General features: G+C 44.1%; 1 protein-coding gene across 10 annotated transcripts in view; it reads left to right on the top strand.

Moving 5' to 3' along the window:
• AGAP1 (ArfGAP with GTPase domain, ankyrin repeat and PH domain 1) overlaps nt 1-26247 on the top strand; it is a 308457-nt gene that overhangs the window by 102538 nt on the left and 179672 nt on the right. For all 10 annotated transcript variants that reach the window (XM_077785208.2, XM_021536092.4, XM_085585530.1 and 7 more), the window contains 3 exons: nt 10929-11014; nt 14579-14720; nt 18416-18550. In XM_077785208.2, coding sequence (XP_077641334.2) covers nt 10929-11014; nt 14579-14720; nt 18416-18550 — 363 coding nt within the window. The remainder of the gene's footprint in view (nt 1-10928; nt 11015-14578; nt 14721-18415; nt 18551-26247) is intronic.

The following is a 26247-nucleotide window of genomic DNA, read 5'->3' on the forward strand; positions in this document are numbered from 1 at the left end:
TTGGAAGGAAAACTACTACTGCTGGGTACTTGACCTGCTGAAACAACAAGTAAGGTGTGGGAAATGTGGCTTTATTTTCCCCCATCTAGAATTTAATTCTGCCTGTAGGAGCCAAGGGAAATGTGTGGTGTATGTGGAATTTGAGACTGAATTCTTTGCAGACCAAGGTGAACTGTAGCTTACAGGAGTAGTGAGTGGCGGGAGGATTCGGTTACTTGTTTAGGTTTTGTTTCCAAAAAGCCACATAGGTGTGAAACATGACTTAAAGGCTTTTCCACATCTCTGGCATGTCTCTGAATATTTTAAGTCATGTTGTGATTATTTCAGTACTTTGTTTTCCAGTGAGTCTAATAAAACAAAACAGTGAGTCTAATAAAACAAAACAAAACAAAAAAAAACCCAAAAAACCCAAGAAAAATGAAAAGACAAACTGTGGTCCAGGGTGTTTCTGCTGGGATGACAAAAAGGAGGTTTTTTCTCTATGTACTCTGGGATTCATGTGGACTAATTACTTTTAGTGTTTTAAAAAGCATAAAAGCCATCCACCATCCTGACTTCAGGCAGCAGGTAGCTGTTGCAGTCAGTGGAGGTTTCATCTCTCTTTGTGGTGGAAATTTTTCCCCCAGTAAAAGATGCAGAATAAAGCCTTTAATGTGTTTTCCAGAAAGCTGTGAACATTTACTCTCTTTCCAAATTTGACCTAAAAATACTGCAGCCTTCACCACAGAACTTTTTTCAGCACTACAGTGAGCAGGGTAACACTTGAATGGCAGGAATGGTCTTGTTTAATATTAAAATACCAAATGAAGTGTCACCCTCAGCCTTCCTTTTGAAGCATGTCATGAAAGTATCATGAAAATAGGTTGCCAGCCTGTACTAAAAGCATGCATTGGTAATCTTCAAGCCTTTTCCAACCTAAAGGATTCTGATTCTGTGTAGGAATTACATCTTGAGGGATGGGTGTCCATGTTTTTCAGTTTATCTCCAGTAACTATTCCTGGCTGATGCTTCCTCAGCAAAGGGTAATTATGCAAGGAGGATTGAGGAAGAGTGCTTTAAAATTTCAGCTGCTTTTGTTCACATCCTCTTAAGAGATTTTCTCTTGGTCACAGACCCTTACACAGTATCTGTGCAGAAAGTTCAGGCATAATCTATTAACTGGGATGACCTTCCAGGTGTCTTTATTCAGGTCTGATCCTGGGCTGGATCCAAGAGTGTGGACCTGCTTCACCTGGGGAAAAAAAAAGCAAAGGGATAAAAAAAGGATAAAAACACTGCCCCCATCCCTGGAAGTGTCCAAGGCCAGGCTTGGAGCACCCTGGGTTCGTGGAAGGTGTCTCTGCCCATGGCAGGGGTATAATGGGATGGGCTTTAAAGGCCCTTCCAACCCAAACCACTCTGGGATCCTTCTTTGCTTGCTGGGATTGTGCTGAGAGATTTCACCTTGGGTAGTTTCTGTTTTGGGTTGAATAGAGCAGGGAAGCTGAAGCAGAACTGGACAATTTGTCCCCTCTGCAGCACTGGGATTCTTGTCCCTTTTCCACATGATTCATGCAATTCTGCCTGCTGTGAACAATCAGGTTCCTGAGGCTACCAATCTCTTTACAGAAGCCACTTGCTATTTTTATCTAGTTAATATTTTTCAAATACCTAGGAAGGCTGTATTTACTAAACACCCAAATTTGATCTTTGGTGAATAAAGGGAGGATGTGTCCCAGACTAATCTGTAAGCTCTGTTCTCGGTGAGCAGCTGGCTGAAATGTAAATGCAGAACAGAGAAATGTCCTGTGAGGATGTACTTGGAGCTTTCCTTGGAATCATTCATGCTTACTCATTGAGGATTTTTTGGAATTCCAGAAAATCACCATCAGACATGTCAAAATGTACACAGAGCTTACACAGGGAGACTTTGCAAGAATCCCAACATGAGTTTAAAAAAGCCACGTTAACCTTAAATTTGCATTTTGTGGTTTCTGGAGGGCAAAAGAGAATTTCAGAGGAAACTGAGTATTTTTTTTGTGTTGGTTTCAAATCCTTGGTGCAGTTTTCACGAGCCCCCTCAGCACTTTGGGGCAGATGAAGGTTTTTTTTTGGCCTGTCAACCCACAGGCAGATTCTGTCTGGTGTTCAGAAGACAGTGATGACTTGGGACATGTGTTTCAAAATTACCTCTTTCCAGTTCTTTGTCTTTCTTTTTGCTGCAGTAGTACCGAGTGATTATTTTTATTTGGCATTTCACGCTGACACCCAGATATAAGACAACACTTGTCTCTTTTTTGATCCCTTTAAAGCACTGCTACAGAGGGTTCTCCTGGGCTTTTGGAGCCTTTCAGGCTCAGCATAAAAGATGGTGTTGATGCATTCTGCCCTCTCCCCTCTGGAGCCCTTCCCTCTCCTGGCCCTCCTAGGACTGCCTGTGTAGGTTAGAGAGCCCTTTGAAAAACTCTCTGTTCCAGCTGTCAGCTTGGGGACTGCTTAAAGTGTCACCCAAATAAGGAGCTCTGTTAATTAAAGGAAAAACTCAAGTATTTGCTCTTTAGGAGGTGCTGAGGAAGCAGATTGCCAGAAAAGCTTCCCTTTTCGGCTGTGTTCCCTGGGGGTCTTTAAGGTGTTCTCTTTAACACCTTGCACCTTGAATGCCCTGAGATTTTTGGGAAATAATGTCTGAAGCATTTGTGTCCTTCTCATAACGGGCTCCTCTGAAACTTGTGTCTCAGGGAAAATCTGTAAAACAGATTTATAACTTCTGCCACAATTTTGGGCTCTTAACAGGAATAAATGTGACTTCTCCCAAGTAGTGAGTGATGCTACAAGAGGAAATGGCCTCAAGTTGTGCCCAGGGGAGGTTTAGGTTGGATATTCAGGAAAGGTTTTTCACCAGAAGGGTTGTCAAGCATTGGAACAGGCTGTTCAGGGCAGTGTGGAATCACTGGAAGTGTTCAAAAACCCTGTGGATGTGGCACTGGGGGATGGGGTTAGTGGTGGCCCTGGGGTGCTGGGTGGGGTCAGACCTGGTGATGTAAAAAGGCTTTTCCAGCCCAAACTCCTCTGGGATTCCATAGGTTTGAGTCTCCAGTGCTCCCTGCTTCTGTTGCTGTTGAAGCCAGTTGGGAGTGGCTCCTGCTGGACCTGCCTTTTGCTTCATTTCTCAAATGCTCCTTCTGGATGTATTTCTCAATCATAGCCCACTGCTTCACTCTTCATCTCAAATCCAGGTTTTAATATTTTTCTTTGAACCCGTTCCTTGTTCAGCTTGTATTTGATTTCTTATTGTGAGCTTTTTTTCCCCCCCTTCAATGAATCTTTTGTTGTTACGGAAAGTTGTATCAAAAAGAAATATTCACAGTATTTTGAAATCTCAGCCTTGGTTTGCTGCCACAACGGGCTGTCACTAGGTGTTTTTACCCATTTTAGGAAGGGCAATTATGGTGTAATCACTGCTAAGTCCACTTTTAACTTCAGGGCTGCTATCTGTGATGTAAAACAGCAATGAAAGGACAGGTATTAGAGAAGCTGGCTAGGTATAAAAAGCAAGAGGGTTTTTGAAAAAGCAAGAGGAGTAAGAAAAGGCCTGAGATCTGTGCATCAGTGCTTATATTTTGGACTATCTTTGTTGAGCTGTTAAGGGTTTGTTAGTGCATATTAGGATTTTGCAATTATGTTGGAAACTTGTGAGGTCAAGCATAAATTCTGAGCAGTTGAATTTCGTGTTAGATTGAAAGCTGGGGTGGGTTTGTCTGGAAGAGGAAATGCCTGAGAAGCCAACTTAGAAGGAGCTGCAGCAAAAAAAAAGGATGATATTTTAAATCACGGGGCTGACTTTGTAAGGAACTTGGTTTGGAAAGTGGTGTTTTGGACTGTAAATGTTTAAAGCTGGAAAAGACTGGTGGTGGAAAAAGGTAGGAGTGTGCTAAAGTGGTATCACATCCTGCCTGAAGGAGCTGACTCGCTGAGGTTTTTTTTGTTTCCAACTGCTTTGATAAAAATAACCTTTTAAAATTAGACTTGTGTATATACAATTAGTGGGTGTGAGGTATAAGCAACTCTCTGCACCTGCTGTCAGTAAAATAAACCAAAAGAAGGAAATTTAAAAAAGTAAAATTAAAAAAGAGCTATTGGTAGAAATGGGAGCAGTGATTGAACTGTAGGTCCTTGTCAGCTTGTGGCTGCAGGAGACTCCTGATATTGGGGAGGTTGGGTGGGTGTGAGGGCTCTGGGTGGGTTTCAGAGGAGGGGGTTCCCCCCAGGTTCCTGGGGGTTGTTTTTCCTCCCTTTTAATCTGTCAGAAATGCTTGTGAACTAGGAGAACATAAAGCACGTTCAGCTTTTACTTGCTCGGTGCCACAATTGTTGTGTCCTGATGTGCAGTGGGTGTCTGATAAAGATGTGTTTCTGCTTCATGTTGGACTGAGGGAGGTCTGAACCCAAGGTTTATGCCTGGAATTGGGGTGTAGCACTTTGTATGTCTCCTCCCACTTGATATTCTTGCCTGTTTACCTTGGATCATAATAATCAATAACTGGAAAAATGGCAAAAGCATCTCCCTTGCCCTAAAATGGCATCGCAGTTTTATTTGTTTAGTAAGAACTCACACCTCTTCTCCCTTCCTAGTCTGTTCTCCTAAACAAACCAGGGTTCACATGTTTATTTTTCTGACTGGGTGTTTTGTAGGCAGATTTTGGTCCTTATCTGCCATTGGATGCCCTATCCAGATCAGCACGGGCTGAGGCTGGCATGGTGACATAGGCTAGGACAAGGTGTCCCCTTCTCTGCACTCTGCAGGAATTCCCAACTGCTTTTCACTCTTGTGCCAGAGGTTTTTGCCATCCTGCCCCATCTTTCCACAGCTGGTTTGTCCCCAGTTTTGTCCCCGTGATGCTGCTTTTATTTTCCCCCTCTATTTCTTGAACTCGTTACGGTCACGTTGAAGTACAGTCCAATTTTCTACCATAATTGCAGTCCCTCCTGCTTCATTATCTAGAAACTAAATAGCCTGTTACTTCTATCTTCTAGGTTATTAATAATGTGGGTGCAGGAGAGCTGAAACTGCTGCAGAAACTTGGATTGGTTTTGTGCTGCTTCTTTCAGATGAGTCATTTGATGGGGACAGAGTGTGCTTTACCTCTCTGTCTGCACTCACATTACAGTGATTTTTTTAAGACTGGCCCTCTCTAATTGGCTTAGCACAGTCTGCACTGGCTGTCAGGAGCTTTGCAGGGGAAGTAGAACATGCACTGCTCTGCTCCTGAGCCCTGTCTCTGGATAATGAGGGAAACTTAATTGCTCAGAGGCCGGCTCTGGTTTGTTTCCATTTATCTTGGTGGTTGATCAGTCACCTTCCTCTCCTTCTGCTTGAGATAAAACACTGCATCTAGCTCAGCCTGTTTATCCTGGAATCCCAGCATAGTTTGGCTCTGGAGGGACCTTTAAGCTCATTCCATTCCATCCCTGCCATGGTAGGGACACCTTCCACTGTCCCAGGCTGCTCCAAGCCCCATCCAGCCTTGCCTTGGACACTTCCAGGGATCCAGGGGCAGCCACAGCTGCTCTGGGCAGCCTGTGCCAGGGCCTGCCCACCCTCACAGTTTCTTTCCACTATCCCACTCAACCCTGGAGGTTCTATGCAGCTTGAGGTAATTTTTCTATATTTTTATGTGTAAGCTTTTTTCCTAAACACTTAAAAACCTAAAATTCCATTGATCTCCCTTCAAATCACTGCCAGGTTTTGGGAACCCATTACATCTGCCCTTCTGGAGAGGCACTGCAAATACATCAGTGAATGCATCTCAGAATTCAGTTGTTAAATGGCATTGAAGCTGCTACTAAAATTCCAGCAGTGAACCCTCTTTCCATGGAGTTGCAAAATCATATATTAGTGCTTCCTTGCCAATTTTTAGGTAAAGATCCAATTATAAGATGTAATATTGCATTTATATATGGTGCCTGTGGGGGTAACTTGCTTTAATTGGGTATGGCTTGATAGTTCCAGGAGACCTCTCCATGTATTTCCTGAACCAAATCCTAAACCTATTGAGAGAAGCAGATGGTGGGGGTTGAAAAGCTCAGTCTAGGCTCCTTTTGTTGGCTTTTGGGGTTTGTTTTACCCAGGTAGTTGGTTGGGAAGGTGGTCCAGGGCTCCTTTTTCAGCCTCAGTCTCTTGTGGCAGTTATGGTTCCTTGGTTTTTGATCCTCGACCCAGCTCAGCTGCTCATGGTTTCTGAATTTTTGTTTAGCACAGTGGTTATATTCAAGAAATACCCAAAATTGTGGAATATCCTGAGATGGAAGAGTCACTGATCCAACACAGACACCCCAACAGTCCCACCCTGTGCATCCCTGAGAGCTTTGTCCAAACACTTGTGGAGTTTTGGCAGGATGGAGGTCAAGACCATTCCCTGGGTGGCCTGGTCAGTGCCCCAGCACCCTCTGGGGGAAGAACCTTTTCCTTTTTTTTGATTTTGATTTTCTTTTATGGAAATGCTGCAAAAAAAATTTAAAAATTAGTTTATTTAAATAAAAATTGCCAGTAGCAAACCAGAAGACCACTATTTGGCCATCTGTTTGAACGGAGAGAATTTTTGAACGCGTTTCCCTGAAGAGGAGCCAGGTTCTTGGCACTGAGGGGAAAAAAAGGGAGAGAATGTGCATGTGTGAGACAACTGGCTGCTGTTGTCAAAGGCACATGTCACTGGGAATATAAAATACAGGCTTTCAGAGCTGCCTCAGTCCTCCCTTCTGTCTTGCCTTGCCACAGTAGACATTCAGCTGCTGCCTGTGCTTGTCGTGTGGCCAGCCCCCCGAATTTATCCTTCTCATATGGCTAAATAACTTCATCCCCGTGGCAATTTGCTTGAATAAAGAGCCTGGTGAGCGCAGTGGAGCCTGGGGATATGGCAGAAAAATCAGCGGCTGCTCCGGTGAGCAATTACGCGCTGGAACGGCTCTCGGCGAGAGCAGGGGGCGGCCAGCCTGTCAGAGCCTGGATTAAAGCCTTCATCCCCAGAATTCCCCGTGTAATTCCCAGCTTTTGTAACGGAGAGCACCTCTGATTACAAATGTGTGCAGTGTTTAAAATTAATTCCGATTTTTGCTGGTTAATTTCTGCGCCGCCGCTGATGCCGTGCGCTCACCTATGGAGTGTCGTGCATGACAATGAGATCAGGAAGCTGTGGCTGATCCCCCCTATTCCAATTTGTGCTGGGTCTTCAGCCAGGGTTGTAAATTGCTGATGCACAGAATTTATTTAGCTTTATCAAGCTTTATGTTGGTCAAAGCCTGTATTTACGTGGGGCATCTTACAGCAGGAGTGTGGCCAGATGCACCTGGGAGAACGGGGGTGGTTTGTGGGCTGCTTCACGAGTTTGGGCACAGGGAGCAGTATTTGTCACCTGTAAAAGTTCTGTGCTCATCTGGCAATGAGTCTATGTGAATGGATACTGTTCTAGTCCTGGAAAACTGGGAATAGCTGCCCTGAAGTGCCTGTGGTGCCTCAGCCTTTGGCCGCCAGCCGTCCCCTCCCTGTGGCCTGGCAGGTACATCTGGGAGCTGAGGGGCTCCCTCATTAAAAAGCTGCGTGTGTCATAATCCTGATGGGACCAGAGCAAAGCCAGCCACCTCCCCTGGGAGTGCTGCTGTGGGTTTTGAGCTTGTTCTTTATGTTATGAAGGTCATTTCTTTGTTCTCAGTGCCGTTGGTTTAAACAGCAATTCCTGGCTCCGTCACAAATGCAGATATTTAGGAAAATAGGGGGTATTTTGGAGCTGTGGGAGAGTGTTTGGCTTTCTCGTGGGTTGCTGTAGTCCAATATTTGAACTGGCTGATCTCTGTGATTCCTCTTTGCCTGTGATGCTTTACAAACTCCTAGATGTATTTTTTAAAAAATAATGAACGTGCTGCTGTCCCAGCTGAACCACCCCAAAATCGCTGCCCTTGCCCATGCTGCTCATGGCTCTCATCAAGGCTTATCAAACCAAAGGCAGAAGCAGTTTAGTGTTTGCCTTAATCCTACAACCACAGATACCTGCAGGGTACAGCCTTGCTCTCTATTTTCTTCGCTGTTTATGCTTTTGTTTGTGTAAATTCTTGATATTGAGGTAGGTTTTCTTAATCTCTGTCCTGTGCAGCACCTAATATTGTGGTGTGCTCATGATAAGGGCTCTTTAATGGTGTAGAAGCACAAGTTATTAGGGATGAATCCCACTGTGAGCTGAGATTTGCATAAAATAATTCTTACTCGAGGGATGAGCGTGAGTTTGCTGTTTCATTTCTGAGCCTTCAGATTTGTTTTGAAATATTCAGTACAGCTTGGAAATGCAGGGCATTCTTAGAAACAGTTTGGTTGGAGGGGTGTTAAATTCCAACTATTTGTCATGAAACACTTAAATCCAAGCAAAAATCAAGGATTCTGAGGATGTGCCTATTCCAGCTAATGAGCACGTCCTGCTTGTAAGGGTGAAGAAGGCACTTGAGCAGATCTGAGCTGTCTGTGGCTGTTGGCTGCAGCAGGGTGACAGCCCTCGGTGAAGTGGGACAGCACATCAGGATCTGAATTTAATACTGGAAATAACAATAATTGCACTGAGCTCCATGCCCAGTGTTTTTGGGGAAGGCAAGGAGCAGGTCCCCAAGGTGATCATTTAGTGCGGATTCAAATAGGAAAAGAGCTGCTGGCTAACTTGCACTGTATTTATTAAATTTAATACCCATTTCCATGCTCCTCTCAACAGTCAAATCATGAAGAGTAAATCTCTTAGGGCTCATGTCTGTAAGCTGGGTATGTACACTCAAAATTTTTTTTTTTAAATTTTTTAACTCTCTCCTTAAGCTTTTTAATCCACCGTCTGTACCTTCATGGTGCCTCTGAGGACTCTCTGAAGGTACAGTGAGACTGGCAGGGCATCCTATTGACCATGGGAATAATGAGTTGGCTTCTAAATGCATTTGGTGTGTGGTATTTTAGAATTAGCTGGGGCAACTTGCCGTGTTTAAAAAAAAAAGGCAATGGCAATTAGGCAGAACTTTGCCTCTCTGATCAGGCATATACTGTATTTCCATTGTTACTTACAGCTTTAGAAGCCCTCTCTGGAGGACTCTATATTAAGTAGTTCATCTTAGTTAACACTTCATTGGCAAGTCTGTGCAATTAATCGACAGTATATAGAAATAATGGCCTGATTAATAGAAAGAGGACTGAGACTGTTTTCTTTACAAGTTTTACACTTGTTTGGGATTCTTCTTTTCAGGTTCAGTAATGATAGATATTTATCTGCCACTTGATCTGTGAAGGCAGGATTGAAATCCACTTCGTGAGTGAAATAATGAAAATCCATACGTGATTCTTCTGCTCCTTCTGTGCCATTAAACAACCAGAAATGTGATAGTCTTAATTGTTGCATGTTTAATACTGCTAATAGGATAAATTTATAAAGAAAAGATTTTTAAAAAAACAAACAAAAAAACCCCATCACAAACCCACAAAACCTCTCGTTCTTACATCTTTTATGACACACAATGTGTTTAAACACGCTTAAATGTTGCACAGAGCTGAGCTGTGGAGGAATCTTGGTTTGAAAGCTGCTGTTGTGGTTGGGCTGGGGGGGGGAATGGTGGGTCTAAGCCAGTGTGGGGTTCCCCCAAGGGAGCAGTTTTTGTGCAGATTGTTGTGTTTTGAGGATCAGCATTAGCCTGGGAGTGCTGACTTACTTGCTTAGGGAGCTTGTCTGGAGAGCAAGGCAGAGCTGTTGGCTCTCTGCCATTAGTTTTGGTAGAATGACATGTTTTCAAGCTGGGAAATAAGAGTTCAAATCAGAACTAATTCCAGTTTTTAAAAATAGGAAGAAGAGAGAAGTTTGGGGTGTGTTAATAGCTGTGTTTTATCTCAGCGTGGTAAGCTCAGCTGTGAGGGTGGATGATGCTAAGCTGGAGGCCCTGGGGGTTTTGGGGCTTAGGTGGGGAGATAAGAGTGGGTTTGCTCCAGGAGAGGAGCCTAAATGCCTCCCCAGTGCTTAGGCCAAGCTTGCTAATCCTGGCTTAGGCTTCATCACACCAGAAGCCCTAAATGGGATTTGTCATTTTTGAGAGAGGCAGCAGAGTGCCCAAAATATGCTTTTAGCCCCAAAAGAAGCAATCCCAGCCCTGCCTTAGGGTGGTGGCTGAGTCCCTGTGAGCCAGGGGACAGGAGATGACAGAGCAGCTGCTCCAGCTGCTGGGGTTGGAGCCTCTTTGGTGCTCCCAGGCACCCCTTGTTCTTCATTCCCTGGAAATCCAGGATCAGGGATAGGATGTGGCTGGAGGCTGTGGCTGCACTCTCTTTAGCCAGATGTCCAGAGCAGGTGTGGGATTCATCCTGACCCAGCAGCACAGGGTTCTCTGCTAGTTTAACACATCTCTCCAGAGGTAGCACCATTGTAGCTTTTTTGTCTAACATGTGTGTGGTACCTTCCCCTAACTGTGGTGTGTGAGTGTAGAGCTCTCATCCCCATAACATCCCACGTGTGCTCTGAGAACTGGGCTTCCCTTGAGGAAATGCTGGATGGCACAAGAAACTGGTTTTGGTGACAAACAAGACACAATGCTGTTTGTGTGCACTTTGCCTTTCTTAGAGACACTTCTCTCACAATTATTAATAACAAAGGTGACACATACAGGGCTTTAACTGTATGTAACAACCCAAGGACACCTAATGTGGGTTGTAATGCAATTTCTGCCTTTTTCCTACATTATCCTTATTATATATATATATATATATATGTAAAAGGCAAGTACATGCCTTAACTTTAGGTAATTCCCATGTATGTGCATATAAACTTCAGTAATATTCCAGTTGTTGGTTAATTTGAAAAGACCTTTTTTTTTTCCACAAGCGAAGCCTTTTTCTGTTGTGTGTTTTGTACTTTTGCTCTCTGTAACGTGCTGCTTTTATGTGGCAGGTGGGAGATTCAAGAAGGAGATAGTGGTTGATGGACAGAGCTACCTGCTGCTGATCAGAGATGAAGGAGGCCCTCCAGAGGCACAGGTGAGCCCAAAGCCTTGCTTTCCTTGTTTTTCAAAAGTTCCTTTGAGAGAACTGGCTATGCTTTGTTCTGTCCTGGCTCCTTCTCACCTTTCTGCCAGCAGAATTCCAGCATCACCCTCAGGTGAAAAAGATTTTGTCCAGCAAATGGTTGGGATTTCAGGTATGATGGATGGATGAGCGTGTGTAGCAGATATTTGGGATTCTGACTGACACTCTGCAAGTCAGGATATACAGCTCATATATACTGAATTCTCAAGCAATGTGACACATCAGGATTTCATAGAATCACAGAATGGTTTTGGTGGGAAGGGACCTTAAAGCTCATCTCACTGCCACCCCCTCCCATGGGCAGGGACACTTTCCTCTATCCCAGGGTGTTCCAAGTCCCCACGTCCAACCTGGCCTTGGACACTTCCAGGGATCTGGGCATCCTGTGCCAGAGCTTCCCACCTTCACAGGGAGGAATTCCTTCCCAGTGTTCCATGTAACCCTGCCCTGTGGCAGTGGGAAACCATTGCCTGTGTCCTGTGCTGCCCTAGGCCCTTGTTCCAAGTCCCTCTTGAAGCCCCCTCTGGAAGGGGCTCCGAGGTCTCCCTGGAGCCTTCTTTTCTCCAGGTTGAACACCCCCAGCTCTCCCAGCCTGTCCAAGCCACTGGCTGTGGAGGAGACGCTTGAGGGTTTGAGTGCTTGACCTGTACTCTGTTTTGAGCAAGTTTGCTCATGTGCTGCTTAAATCACCTCAGACCCGTCTGTGCTTTCTGCAGGCAGCATCCTTGTCTTGGGCATCCTCCTCCTCCTCTATCTCTCCTCACCTGGGCACGGGCAGGATTTCCTGAGTGTTGGCTGCTGCTGGCCTTGCTTTGCCCAGCTCTTCCGGGAGGGATCAGCTTCCAAACAAGCAATAATTTAGCATCAGGAACTGCACTGTGGCCAAACAGCTGAGGGGGAGCAGTGCCAGCAGCAGCAGCTTGGGTTTCAATGCAGCACCACAGCTCCAGGAGGGTGAGAGCGTGGGGGAAGGTGCCAGGACAAAAGGGGAAGAGAAAGGACGTGGAGGAAATGGAGGCTGAGAGAGACATCCTGGAAGGAAGTCACAGGACAAAATAAAGCCTTGGCACATCTGCAGCCGTGTCAGCAGGAGCAACAAGGAAAGCTCTGTCTGGGGCTGGGAGGGATTTGGCTGAAGCAGTCCCTGGTTTCCAGCCTCTGATGCTTAGAGAACATTCACTCATCTAAAAATGTAAATAGTGGAGGTGTAAAGGTACATGCAGCAATCTGAGATGGCTTTGTGCCTGGAGAACCGGGTTTGTGGAGCTCACAGGAGCTGCCTGCAGACTGATGAACAGCATGGGGTGTGCTCCTGGGATGTGCCAGGTAAATCTGGGGCTTTGGCTGCTGCTGTCCAGTGGAAGGTGTCCGTGCCCATGGCAGGGGTTTGGTTTGAGATGAGATTTAAGGTCCCTTCCAACCCAGACCATTCTGGGATTCTGTAGTGGCTCAGATTTGTTCTCCATCCTCATGATTTGCTGAAGGGGTCTGAGGCTTCAGTGCTGTCTCACCTTTCAGCATGAGGCTTTCCTGTAAATTCCTTATGGAGTTTTTGGGTGTAATTTCAAGTTACATGTCTATTAAAAATCTTTAATCTGTTCATTAATTCCTGCAATGAAAAGTTTGCTTGTGTGTTCATGAATAAATGGGATTGAATTCCAACTGCAATAAGGAGCTGACATGTGGAGTTCTGGCACTGGGTCATGGGTATTCCCCAGGCTACTATCCCCTTCTTTTTGGCAAGAAGGGAGAAAAAACAAACTTCCCTGAAGACTCATTTTGTGGGTCTGTGATCTCTCTTTTCTTTGCCTAAGATAAAATGGTTCAAAGATGAAAATAATTCAATTTCCTGTAAAACCAAATTAACCTAGTGACTGACCTACAATGAGCTGCTCTGTGTAACTTTCTGAATTTAAAACTCTTTTTACAATTTGGTTTTGGGCTTGCCTTGAACTAACAGCTCTGCCCACTCACAGTAATGTCTGAGAATTGGTTTCTATACCAGCAGCTGATTTGTCCTTGTTTCAAGCCATTTCCTGCACAGTACTCTGGATGAGGCATCCAGTGTTTCCAGACCTTGTGTTTCCCAAAATTCCTTTGGGTTTTTTTTTTACCATAGGTCTGATGTCCACAAAGATTAAGCTGCATTTCAGTATGAAAAGAGAAATAGGGAATTGCTGGATATGTTTTGTGTCTGCAGGAACTGCTCTGTGTAAATCTGTTGAGTGTTTTAAAATAATCCTTATTAGAAAGCTGCTGTACGCACTGCTCAAACATTCAGAGGGTTTGGAGAGACTGTTGGCTTCCAAATGGATGCCTTAAGGACATTGCTAGTTGTTGGGAAGAGTCTTTGGCATGATGCTGCTAAGTCCAGTCAACAAAAACCATTTTATAATGAGACCCAAGCCCACATCTCCCAAATAATGATGCTGTCGCCAGTTCCTGTGGTTTCATCTTCTGGTTTGAACAGTTTAACAGTGTGGTGGTTGACCTGATTCTGGCAGTGACTCTGCTGTGTGTTAACCAGTCCTGTCCTTCCCCTCTGGAAGATTTTCCTCCTGACTTGAAAACCTCAGAACAATTTTTTGTCTATTTTTACAGCATAACAGCCCAGGCAGTGTTTGGTTTCAATACAATCATCATGAATATGCAGAGCTTTTCCCCAGTGAAACTCTCTGTTCAGTGTGTCCCCTGGCATGTTGTAGTAATAATATAACAAAGCATGAAAAAAATCCCCTGGCTGAAGCTTGTTTCCATTGCTCTAAATTTGGGTAGGAATGGAGTCACTTAGGGAAAAATAAAGGCAGTGAGGTAAGCTGGAGTTTTTTTCTTGATGTCCTGTTCATGTTCATTGTTAAGTTAAATGTCTTAATTCACTTGTGAGTTAAAAGCTTCTCACTTGCATGGTCACTGAGGAGCACCTTGCCTTGGCCTGTGCACCTGCATGTCTCTCAGCAGGTTCCTGATGCCAAGAGAGCAGTTTGCTCTTCCACTGAAAGCGGAACGAGGCACTTGGTGCTGCTGGCTCAGCTGAGAGTGTCTGTACGGTGAAGAATTGGAAGGCTCAAATTAATGAGATTAAGAAGTGAGAATTCCTAGCAATGCCTGTCCTGGCATTACCAGCAGCATCAGCATGCGTGCATGCAGATGGCAGCATGGGGGCTCAGTCAGCACTGCAGATGAGTGCTGCTCACTTCAAATGCACAGACCCAGCAATCCCAGCCTGCTGTGTTTTCTGGGAATCAAGCCCAGTGTGTACTGACAGTGTTTGGTTACACAGCCCAGTGAAGAAGGGGTGCTCTTGTGGGAACGTCCCTTGTGTATCCCAGATCCCCATGGCTTGCAGGGTGATGAGATTCATATTTTAGCAGCCCTGTTGAGGCCGTGGTTGTGTGTGAGTTTGTCTGGTGTGTATTTCCCTTGCAGGAAGGTAAGAGCATTTCTCTCTTGGTTTTCCTTCCTTCCCCCTCCTCGCTGCTCTTCTCACAGTTGGCCTTTTCCATTTTTGTCCTGCAGTTTGCCATGTGGGTAGATGCTGTTATCTTTGTGTTCAGCTTGGAGGATGAAGTCAGCTTCCAGACTGTGTACCACTACTACAGCCGCATGGCCAGCTATCGAAACACTAGTGAGATCCCCATGGTCCTGGTGGGCACCCAGGGTAAGTGCAGCCCTGATTCCAGCTGGGGCTTTGAGACCATATTGACTCCTCCAGGCTGGCAAAGCCATGTCCTGTCCTTTCCCCTTTGCTGCAGGGCTGTGGCATTGCAAATACAGTATTTGAGGTGAGAGAAAAATGTCCTGGCAACTTGCTTGGAGAGGGAGTGTAGGACTTCAGCAGTGAAGAAAGAGGGGAAGTTTAGGTCAGATATGTACAAGAAATTCTTCCCTGTGAGGGTGGGAAAGCCCTGCAGAGAAGCTGTGGCTGCCCCTGGATCCCTGCAAGTGTTCAAGGCCAGCTTGGATGGGACTTGGAGCAGCCTGGGATAGTGGAAGATGTCCCTGCTCATGGCACGGGGTGGAACACAGTGAGCTTTAAGGTCCCTTCCAACTCAGACCATTCCAGGATTCTATGTGACTTGCAAGGAAATTTTAAATAATACTTTCAGTGCATGCTGGTCGTGGTGGTTTACTTGCCCAGCAGGGAGACGCCCTCGTTGAATTTGGGCAGGTAAATCAGTTGTGTAGGGAAGTTCTGCAGCCAGGCCAGTTTCCATGTTCTTGGCAGTCTGGAAGGGCTCAGCACCCTGGCATTGCTGAGAGGCAAAAGGATGACAAAGATAGACCTCCAGCAGCATGACAGGAAGCAAGATGTGAACCCTGGCTTCAGGCTGTGCCTCTGGGAGACCTCTGTAAATCAAGTAGAAATGCAGCTTTTTGCCAGCTGAGCCAACCTGTCACTCCAGTTTTTCCTTCTGAAATAGCAGCTGTCCTGAAGGGAAATGCTGCAAAGGAAAGGTACCCAAAATGTTTCCATTTCTTTGGCATTTGAGTGGTTTTTTGAATATTCTCTGCCTTGTTGTGCCAGCATAGCCCAGTAATGTTTCACCAGTTTCCCATACTGTGATTGGTTTGCTGCACTGGTGGAGCTGAGGTTGTTCTGTTCCTGACCATGGAATCATTAAGGTTGGGAAAAAACTTTTAAATCATTAAATCCAGCTGTTCCCTCAGCACTGCCAACACCAGCATTAAACCATGTCCCCAGATGCCACATCCACACAACTTTTACGTCCTTCCAGGGATGGTGACTCCAGCACTGCCCTGGGCAGCTGTGCCAGGGCTGGACAACCCTTTGGGCACAGTTTGAGGCCATTTCTATTTACTCTGTCCCTTGTTCCTTGGGTACAGAGTTCACCTGGCTGCATCCTCCTGTCAGGAGTTGTGCAGAGCCAGAAGGTCCCCCCTGAGCCTCCTTTTCTCCAGGCTGAGCCCCACCAGGTTGCTGTTGTGTGGTAGAGGCAGAACACAGGTGTTGTGAATTGTCCTTGGTTCAATTTAGGGCATCCTTGTTAGTGTGTCCCAGTGGTTTTGGTGGTGGTGAGGCTTTTTGGTGTTTTTTCAGCCATGTGGTTAGGGAGCAATTGGCCTTCCCCTGCCTCCTGCCAATGGGTGACAGTGCAGAGGGGATGTGTGGGTAGCAGGGAAGGAGGAATCACAACCTAGCTAGAAGGAGGAAACAGATGATAAGAAGGAAAAGGGGAAGTAGGAAGAGAAAAAGTCTTAGGACAGCAGAAACTCCACCAAAAAGCAGAAAGGAGCTGCTTTGAAGGGCCATGTTTTGGGCTTGAAGCTGGAGTTGAAAAGATGAAGGGGAAACATTTATCCAACTTTTTTTTCCTTTGTGCCCTTCTGACCCCCTTCTGGGGTATGGTTTAGGGTATGGTTTTCCATCTCCTTCCTGTTACTTCCAGAAAAAGAAAAGTTGATTTTCTGTTGCACCACTGATGCAAAAGGGGATTTTTTGAAAAAAAATGAAATAATGCTATTTCTAGGAATAAACATCAGGAAAAAACACAGCTTTTTGTCTGTGTTTGACAGTGAAATAAATGTATGACATACATAAATACACTTGTTAAAATACATATTTGAAAGCTACCTTTCATATTATAGAATGCCAGAATGATTTTGGATGGAGACCACCCTAAAGCACGTTTAATTCCAACTCTCTGCCATGGGCACAGGCGTCTTCTACTAGCCCTGGCTGCTCCAAGCCCTGTCCAACCTGGACTTCTTGGTTTTGTCAGGTAGTCCTGAAATGAGATGTGAAATGAAATGCTTCCCACAATATTAACACTGGCTTGCAGACGTTCTCCCCTGATTTCCAAAGCCAGCTCAGTGCCCCAGCCTGACCCACCTCGCAAGGAGGAGGCAAACTCTGGGGAGCAGTGGTGTTCTGGAACTGAACCCTAACAGCTCCTTTCTGGTTACATCTTACCGGCGCCCTCTGCTGATAAATAGCAGGCTCCTACTTTTCCTAATTGCTGCTTGATTTTTGTTAATTGGATCTGATGAGAAGGTAATGACAGCATCCGTGGAGGTCTGGTCCAGTCATGCCCAGGGCAGAGCCTCAGTGTTGCAAGAGGCGTTGATTCCATCTTTAGGTTCAGGTGATTCGGGTGATGCTTTTTTCCCAAAGAACAAATCTGTTTTGCTGCTGTGGGCAGTTACAGATTTTAAGGAAGGTTTTCTGGGCAGCTGTAAATGCTGAAATTAGTGCCTGTTGTAGAATTTCAGAATGGTTTGGATTGAAAGGGGCCTTGAAGATCATCCAGTGCCATGGGCAGGGACACCGTCCAGTCACTATCTCAGATTGTTCCAAGCCCCATCCAACCTGGCCTGGAACACTTCCAGGGATGGAGCGGAAGAGTAACACAGAATTTCTGGGGAAAAAACTTCCTTTTCAAGTTCTGCCAATGAGATTATCACTTCAAATAGTATCACCTTTGTATACAGAGTTCATCACTATGATGGAGAATCAAGAAAGAAGCTTCTCCTTCGTCTGTTCTGGTGTAAGGTTTTTTCAGTTCCTCTGGATAAGCTCTAGGAACTGAAATTTCTGATTTTCAGCTTTCATGAAAGAAGCTCTTGGAGAGAATTACCAAGTATGATTGCTTAGAAAAATACAAATTTTATCATCTTTGCAGTATGTTTCACATCATCTCTGCGTGCCATTACAGCAGTTTGAGAAAGTAATTTACAATTAAGTTCTATTTCTTGAAAATACATTATGTTTAATATTTCACACTCTGTAGTCACATATACTTACAGAGATCTAAAAACCATTTGACATGTTTGTACTAATGACCCACTTGTTTCCCTAAATATATTTTACATCAGAGATCGTGTTCTTTCATGGGATTATGTATTATTGTTGTTTTTTGTTGGGTTTTTTTTGGTTGTTTTTTTTTTTTTTTTTGTGGCAATAACTGAACTCAATACATGTATTTAAGGAAAGCAAAAACCCTTGGAGGTTTTCCCCCTGGCTTTTAGAATCAGTGTATTGGTAATTTTGATAAGGAAATGTAAATTAGAGTGATGTGCACCCTGTTTTGTTGTTTGTATTTAAACTCACTGCTTGGGGTATTGGTCAAGATGAGAGGAGCCGGCCTGAAGTTGCAGCAGGAGAGGTTCAGGTTGGATATTAGAGAAAATTTGCTCACAGAAAGGGTTGTCAAGCATTTGGGCCATTCCTGGAAGTGCTCAAAAACCACGTGGATGTGGCACTTGAGGACATGGGTTAGTGGTGACCATGGGGTGCCCTTACTCTGATCTTTTCCAACTTCCGCGCCCCTCCTGTGACTCTGAATCCCAAGCTGGTGTTTCCAAGTGACCATTGATGGGCGTTTTCCCCTGCAGATGCCATCAGCTCCACCAACCCCCGTGTCATCGATGATGCCAGAGCCAGGAAGTTGTCCAATGACCTCAAGAGATGTACTTACTACGAGACCTGCGCGACCTACGGGCTCAACGTGGAGAGAGTCTTCCATGACGGTACAGCTGCCTTTTTGCATCCAGCACATCACTCCATCTTCTAGCTGTCCTTTCTAAGGAATGACCCATCTGGGATAGCTCAGATGTTTGCCTGCTCAGTTAAAGAAAACACTGATTTTTAGGCATTTTTGTTTATTTTCTAAAATGGCTCCTTAACTTGAACACTTTGCACGTGCACTGATGTGTTATCCACCAGCACCCTTAGTCTTAAGCATCTTAAGGTATTTTTAGTCCTTATTTAATTTTCAGTTTTCTTTGGTTCTTGCTTTATTGTAGTAAAGTTTTCTTTGCTTTGGTTTTAGTGCTTGTGGAGAGGCTGGGGGGCTGTTGGTTGCAGAGTAGCTGAAAATGCTATATTTGAGTATCGTAACATTCATGGGGTGTTAAAAATTGAGAGCTAGGTTGGATATTGGGAAGGAATTGTTTCCTGGCAAGGTGGGCAGGCCCTGGCACAGGTTGCCCAGAGCAGCTGTGGCTGCCCCTGGATCCCTGGCAGTGCCCAAGGCCAGGTTCGACAGGGCTTGGAGCACCCTGGGCTGGTGGAAGGTGTCCCTGCCCATGGCAGGGGTAGGACAGGGTAAGCTTTAAGCTCCTTTCCAACCCAAAACATTCTGGGACTCTGAGAATCTTGTGTAGGGGTTTTGATCCTTGTGGGTCCCTCCCAGATCAGGATATTCTGTAATTCCATGATCCTGGAGTTGTATGAGATGGGATCTGTGCCCCCTCTAGTGGAATTGCAGTCAAGTGTCCTGGGGCTTAGCTGGCTTCTCTTCTCACCAGGCTCCTCTCAAGGCTGAACGTGTCAGCCCCTCATCACAGCAGTTTTCTGTGTCTAAAAACCTTCTCAATTAATTAAGTTTTATAATGCTTCTCAGAGCCCCCTTGTTCTGAGGGTTTTTGTTGCCAGCTTCTCATTGCAAAGTCCTGCTCTGCCTGTGCTTACATGAGGCAGTGTCACATCAGCGCCGTGCAGTAGGGTGTGAAAAGACACTTCAAATTAAAAAGAAGGTAAAGCCATCAAATTTTTACATGGAATAAAAGGCAATACATTCTGATGTTTACAATGGAGACAGAAAAGACAGTTACAGTTTTTGTGTGGGGAAAAAAGAGGCAAAACCTTTGTACATTTTACATGGAGAATACTGACATGCACATGTTTTTTACCCATGCTGTTGGTCAGATTTTGGAGAAGAGCATTTGAAGCTGCATCTTCTAGCTTTGCTCCCTGTTTTCTGCTGAACTAGTTACAAAAATTACTGTTTTGACTGCCTAGATTTTCTATATTGATTAGGAGTTTCAAAGAGCCATTAGGGGGTTTTGTTTAGCACATTTATTTTTGAGTGCTGGCTATAGTTAGATTGTTAATTATATATTCCAAGTCCTGGTGTTTGTGGCTCTGTCTACAGTCTCCTTGGTTTTTTTCCCCTTTCTCAGAGATTTTGAGAGAAGTCTCTTAGCACAAAGCTAGTGTGATGAACTTGTAAGTTTTCAGGAGGCTCATTTGTCTCTCTGCTTGCTAGAAAGAATTGACAGGGATCATGTGTTTTAAGAAATATCAGGGTGTTGTTTTGCCCCCATGGCAGCCAACCAACTCGTTAATATTTGCCAGCTAATAGGATTAGAAATGCTTCTGTATGAATGGGTTACACTTGCCAGACACGTCTGGGACCGAATCCAATTCCTGATAATTTTTGCTGTTTATTTCAGCAGGAAACAAAGCAACTTCTTAACCCCATTAAATAGGGGGGTGTGTGTGTGTGTGAGAATGAGCAGTGCAAGCTGTTCATAGCGAGCACTTGATTAAATATCCCTTGGCTTGTGCTCCTCTGGGGCATTCAGGTTCAGCATAGCTTTAATGGTTTTTTTTGTGGCTTTTTCAGAGGGTTCACATTATTTGGGCACCCTGGGATAGTGGAAGGTGTCCCTGTCTTGGCAGGGGGTGGAACAAGACGAGCTTTAAGGTCCCTTCTAATCTAAACCATTCTGGGATCCTCTGATAGTAAACAAAAAAACAAAACAAAACAAAAAAAAAAAACCCAAAAAAAAAAGGAAATAAATAAAATTCACCTGAGGATGTTCCAGCCCACAGACTTTTCTTACTTACTGGGTTTTGGTTTTGACACCAGTTCCTGGTTTGGCCTGCTTTGTTTGCAAGCTTTTTTTAAAATCTGTTTGGTTTCTGTGTTTTGCCTTGCTGTGATGTAGATCTACCTTTTGGAGGAAGAAATTTGAAATGGTATTGAAGAGCCTCTTACTCTTTTGTTGAATACACTTTAGAAATTAAATTTCTAATTTGTCCCCTGCAAGCAGCTACTGAACTTAGTGGTCATCTGTTACGATTCTTCTGTGATAACTCATTTCCCATTTTCTTCACAGCTGAGTGGTAAAATAATTCAACTTGAATGATTATTGTTATTATGAAAATGCTACTTTATTCTCAAGTTAAATCCAAATACCTCATTTCCAACGCTTCATTACAGCTGATAAGCTCACTATTGATTGCAACAGAGATGGAATCATAGAATCACTTGGGTTGGAAAAGACCCTTAAGATCATCAACTCCATTGGTTCATATTTTGTAAGAGGAAAGCTGAGTAAAGTGAAAGCCAAAATCCTCCTTCACATTCTGCTATTTTAGAGGCTGTTTTTTAACCTTCAACTATGTCACACTGCGGTTTAATCTTTCATACTGTTGGGAAGTAAAACCTGAATTTCAGGCTGAAATAAAAAAGAGGAGTTCTATGTTTCAAAGGTTTAGTTTAATAATGTGTCCAACGATGGAAGATAATAAATATTTCTTATTTTTTGGTATTTTGAATAGTTGAACAAGAGAATTGCATTAAAATAATTAGATAAGTGCTAATAAGAACCATTGTGCTTCATATTCCCAATTAAGAATTAGAGATATTTCCCCCCCTGCTTATCAGAACAAATTCTATCAATGACATTGAAAATTATTATTTTAATACTTCTTGTCAGCACAGTATTGTAATGACTGTGTACTGCCCCAGGATGCCTTTTTAATGGTTTTAGCCTTCTTGAATTAGCTTGATGTACCATTAATGCATGAGAATTGCGGTTTTTTTTTCTGTTCACAGTGTATTCATAACTACACATCTTGCCCTGCTTTATGTTTGCATTTTCCCTGATCCTTTTAGCTGTAGGCCATGCGAGTCTCTGACATCACAAAGGAGCAAACATTCAAACATTTAAGAGAATAAAATTTTACTATCACAGGGTGTGAAACAAAAGGGTTTGAATCTAACTTGGGTTCAGAGTTGAATCTTTCTCTGTTGCTTAGCAGTTCAACCAAGGGTGTTTTACCTCATCTAGATCACTGTAACACCCAGATTTTGATCTAATACAGCCCAAAACAACAATAAACCAGGGAATATTGAGGCAGGAGTTGAGGTGGCAGAGGCCACTGCTGCCTCACAGTTTGCACTTTGCTCTGGTGCTGTGCTGCTGCCAGTATTTTTGGATGCTTTTATTTGCAAATTAACTAGTCTTTTATTAAGGAATGTGTCTGCTCTGTGTAAAAAAAATCTACCAGAAGTATTTTATTTCTAGACCCAAATAGTATTTCCCGTGTGGTGTTGAACAAAGGTGTGTTAAAAGAACTTCAGAGCACCATTTCTCTGTTAAGGGACGGGAGATGACAGATTAATCCTGGTGCAGCTGCCTTGAGGGGAAGGGCTGTCACTTGCCATCAGCATTATCAAGTCAGTTTTTATAGATGTGTTTTCATTAGGAAATGTTAATCAGCCTAATGGGAAGTAAGTAAAAGGGAAGTAAATGGGTCCCATCCTGACAGCTGTTTTGGGAAGAAGCGACATTCACTCTGGATGTGGCCTGAGGGATTCTCTGCTCGAGGAGCTGGGCTGGTGGGGGACCCCAGCGCAGGGCAGGAGGAGGCAGAGGTTCCTTCGGTTCCTTGGGCTTTGGGAATTCCTTGGAATTCCTTGGAATTCCTTGTGTTTGGGCTGAGGCCTCCAGGAATGTGGCATCTGCAGTGATGGCCTTCAGGATGGTCACACATGGCCTGGATCAGACTGCTGACTCTTCGACAGGCCCCTAGCTTCAAAACCGCTGGGAAATCAATGTTTTTGCTGGTTAGATATTTCTATCTTTCTGATTTTGTTTGGTTTGGGTTTTTCTGATGAGAAAGTGACATGAGGGAGTAAATTTCTTCGACATCACAGCTTAGCCTGGAGCAACAAACGCTCAGGCCGTGTTCATTTTAACCCCCCGTTCATTTGAAGTCGTTTCGGTTTTAAGTCGTTGCAAGAACGTTGGTTTTAACGTTAAATTAACGTTTTGATTTTATTAATCCACGTTCCGTTTGGGGAATTAGGGAGCGCGGCGGGAGCGGCCGCCGGGGGGCGCCAGAGCCGCGCCGTGAGGGGCCGCGCAAAACGCTCCGGCCAGCCAAAGCCGGCTGGAAAATAACACACAGAACCGCAAAAATCTGGTTATCCTCGGATTGTGGGTTGTTCCTGTTTGTAGTTTATCCTGAACTTACTTCAGCTTCACCCGCGCTCATGCTTCGCCCTTACACTTAGCTTTACCGTTCCTGCCTGCCTAAATAAAGTAACTCTTATGGGCCATTAATAAATGAGAAGATTTCGTTTGGAAACAAGCATTTCACGCCACTGTTCTTTTTTTGGTGGCTGTTTTTGTTTGCACAGGCGTTTCTTCTGGTTTCCGGGTAACTTCTCAGCCCTGTTGGCGCAGATGACAAGATCTGGTACGTTGTTGCAGGAAGGGAATTAACCAATATCCGAAATTTATATAAATAGGCTTGAAATGAGCTGTGTGAATTGAGCAGTGCCTGGTGAAACAGGTGTGAAGAAGCCTTCGTCCTGGGAAGCAGCTGGCATCAGTAGGATTGGGCTGGAAAGTTGATGCAAATCCCTGGATGTATATTTTCTGACCGATTACCAGATTTCACACTTTACACATCACTGTTCAAAATTCTTTTTCTGTCGTCCCTGAGAACTTACGGGTCTCTGTGCAGTTCCCCTTGTGCTCGGTGCTGTCCAGTGTCACTGCTGTGCTGTTTGGTGGACACAGGCTTTACCTTTTTGCCAATTTTTGGGTGAAAATTTGCAGCAACTTTGCAGGCTTTGGGGACTTTGAGGCTGGTACTGCTCTATCAGGTTTTTCAACACTGCACCTGGATCCACAGAGGTGTGAAGGAAAGAAAAGAGGTCTTCCAGTGACTTGTCTGCTTCCATTTTCTCATGCTTGGAATCAAATAATAGGATGAGGAGCTGTAGTCCAGAATATGGAATTTAAGAAGTCCTAGAACGAGCACAGAGGAATCTAATTATGTAATGCCAATAAAAGTTCCAGGGAGCTTTTGATTTTAGCTTTGATGTGTCATTCAGTAGGTGACTTATAGAAAACCGTAATCTATTGCAGAATTTTTCACGTGACTTTTAATTTTATAGTGGTTATTTTATGGTACTTCCTTTAAGTCTTAATTTGAAATTTATGCAGTAAGGCAGGTTACTTAAAACTTACAGCAGAGCTGCTGATTCTGTGCAATAGGTGACAGCTGTTACATTTTTTGGAGAGCACAATAAATGCAAGACCTAGTTCAACATAGATTAATTCTTCATTAATGGCAAAAAGAACGTTGATCATCATCTCATCAAAATGCAAAAGAATTCAGGTTTTCAGTAGTGAAGATTCAGAATTAGTCCAGTAAAGTCATATTCTGTAATGCAAACTCTAATTGAAATCCTGGGGCAGGAAACAAGGTGGTTGTTTGGGGGTAAATTGCCTTTTTTTTTATTTTACAGTAGAGTTGAGAGTAAGAGGCAGAATCAGTCTGTTTGACAGACTCATGTGTGCTGTGCTTGGCAGATAAAGTGTTATAAACGTGTTTATGGAGTGTCTGGCAAGCAAGTAGGAATTGTTTCCCCTTAGAAACAGAAGCAAAAAATTCTGGAAAAAGGAGGAAATTTGAAAATCCCTTCTTTTTCAAATCTCTACTTCCCTCAGTAAAGACACCAGGAAAGGCAGACTAGAAATAAGCCATAAATAAATGTTGTCACGCTGCAGTTCCTGGCAGAGCTGAAAGGAGCGGTGACAATTTCTCTGATTCTTTTTGAGCCAAGTGAGCTGAGCAGCAAAACTGACGGCCCAGCACGGCTGCTGGCAGGGCTCAGTCATGGGCTGTGTCCGGAGGGGAGGGTTTAAAAACAAATAAAATGAAATACTGCTTGGTGATACCTGTTAGAGCGGGGATTCTTCAGCAGCTGCAGAGTGATGCTGCAGAGGAAGTGATCACAAAGTTAGGTGAGGGCCAGGAAAGGTTTCAGCAGAGCATGACCTCCTCAAAGTGCCAGTTTATATTTGCTATATTACAGCCAGAACCTTCTTCTTCCTCATGTCTGCTTTATTTCTATGTGTTCTGTGTGAACTCTGCCTCATTTGCTGCAATTTTGGGGGATGCTCTGCCTTGCCCCCTGTATCTTTGCCTCTCTTCCTACTGCTACACTCTTTGTTACACTTTCTATGATTATGATTTGATCATTTAATCTGACATTTTCTTCTTAATTTTTTATTGACAAATCTTAAAACCCATACACCTTGTCAGCCACTTTATGCCATGTTTTATACAGCTTCTCCACCAAGCCTTGACATAGAGAGGGCAGCATGAAATGTCTAAAGCTTAATTTATAATTTTTTTATAGTTATCCTCAATATGCCTTCCCTTGGCCATTGGTTTTAACTGTCCTTTGTGGATTTCTCTTTAAATTTGCTGGCAAAAAAAATAGCTTTGCTGCCTTAATATTGATGAATGGAAGATTAAGAGCTAGCCCACGAGATGTGTTGTCTGAAGACAGAAGGGGAAGGGAAAATGCCCTTTCTGTAACTTCATTCTGTTCTGGGTGTGTTTAGGAGCATTTATGAAAGAGAAGATCCCGCTTTGCCCCCTTATAATAAAGAGATGCTTTTGTCTGAGCTATCAAACGTTTACAACTGGTGTAATAAACATAATCCTTTTGTAACCTTCTCTGTTGTGTAACAAACTCATTTTCAACATCAAAGTTGATTATTAGCATAGCTGGTTCCTCAAAAGCCATTTCCGAAATGCATTGCAAATCGTTGCCTTTCAGCTAATCCGTATGCATATGCAAATCCCATTGAGCTGTTTGCTTGGCCGGGATTAGCGCGGTGTATTCAGCCTTTAAAAGCCTCCCTGGATGCGTGGGGGTGGAGTGTGGAGCAAGGCTCAGTGGTGGCATTGCCTCGGAATTCCTGCACCAGCAAACTTCCTGCGCTGCTGCTGCCTGCTGCTGCCGAGCTGAGGAGATGCGTTTTTCCTTCGTCCTTCTCTAGAGAGAATCTTTGTGTATAATGAATTTTGCAATTGAAAATTAGGTCTGATGAGGTGGTTCTGCACAAGGCACCGTGTGCCCACCAAAGCTGGAGCTTCTGCCTCATGCTCTAGGAGAAAAGCATTTGTGCTGATGGTGTTGCTTGATTTTTGTCAAACATCAGTGCAGCTTTATCTGTAAGAGCCTCCTTTAATTTCAGCATCTGTTGTTGGCCAGTCTTGAACACTGAGACTGTTGTTCTCTGCATCAAACTCTTTCCTTTTTACTATTTACTCTGCCTTCTCTTTTACTCTTTACTCTTCCTTTTGTCTTTACTGGAGTTCTGTGTGACCCAGACACAGCAAG

The sequence above is a fragment of the Lonchura striata genome, chromosome 7 (genome assembly GCF_050655825.1).
Source record: "Lonchura striata isolate lonStrDom1 chromosome 7, ASM5065582v1, whole genome shotgun sequence".
NCBI classification, from domain to species: Eukaryota; Metazoa; Chordata; class Aves; order Passeriformes; family Estrildidae; genus Lonchura; species Lonchura striata.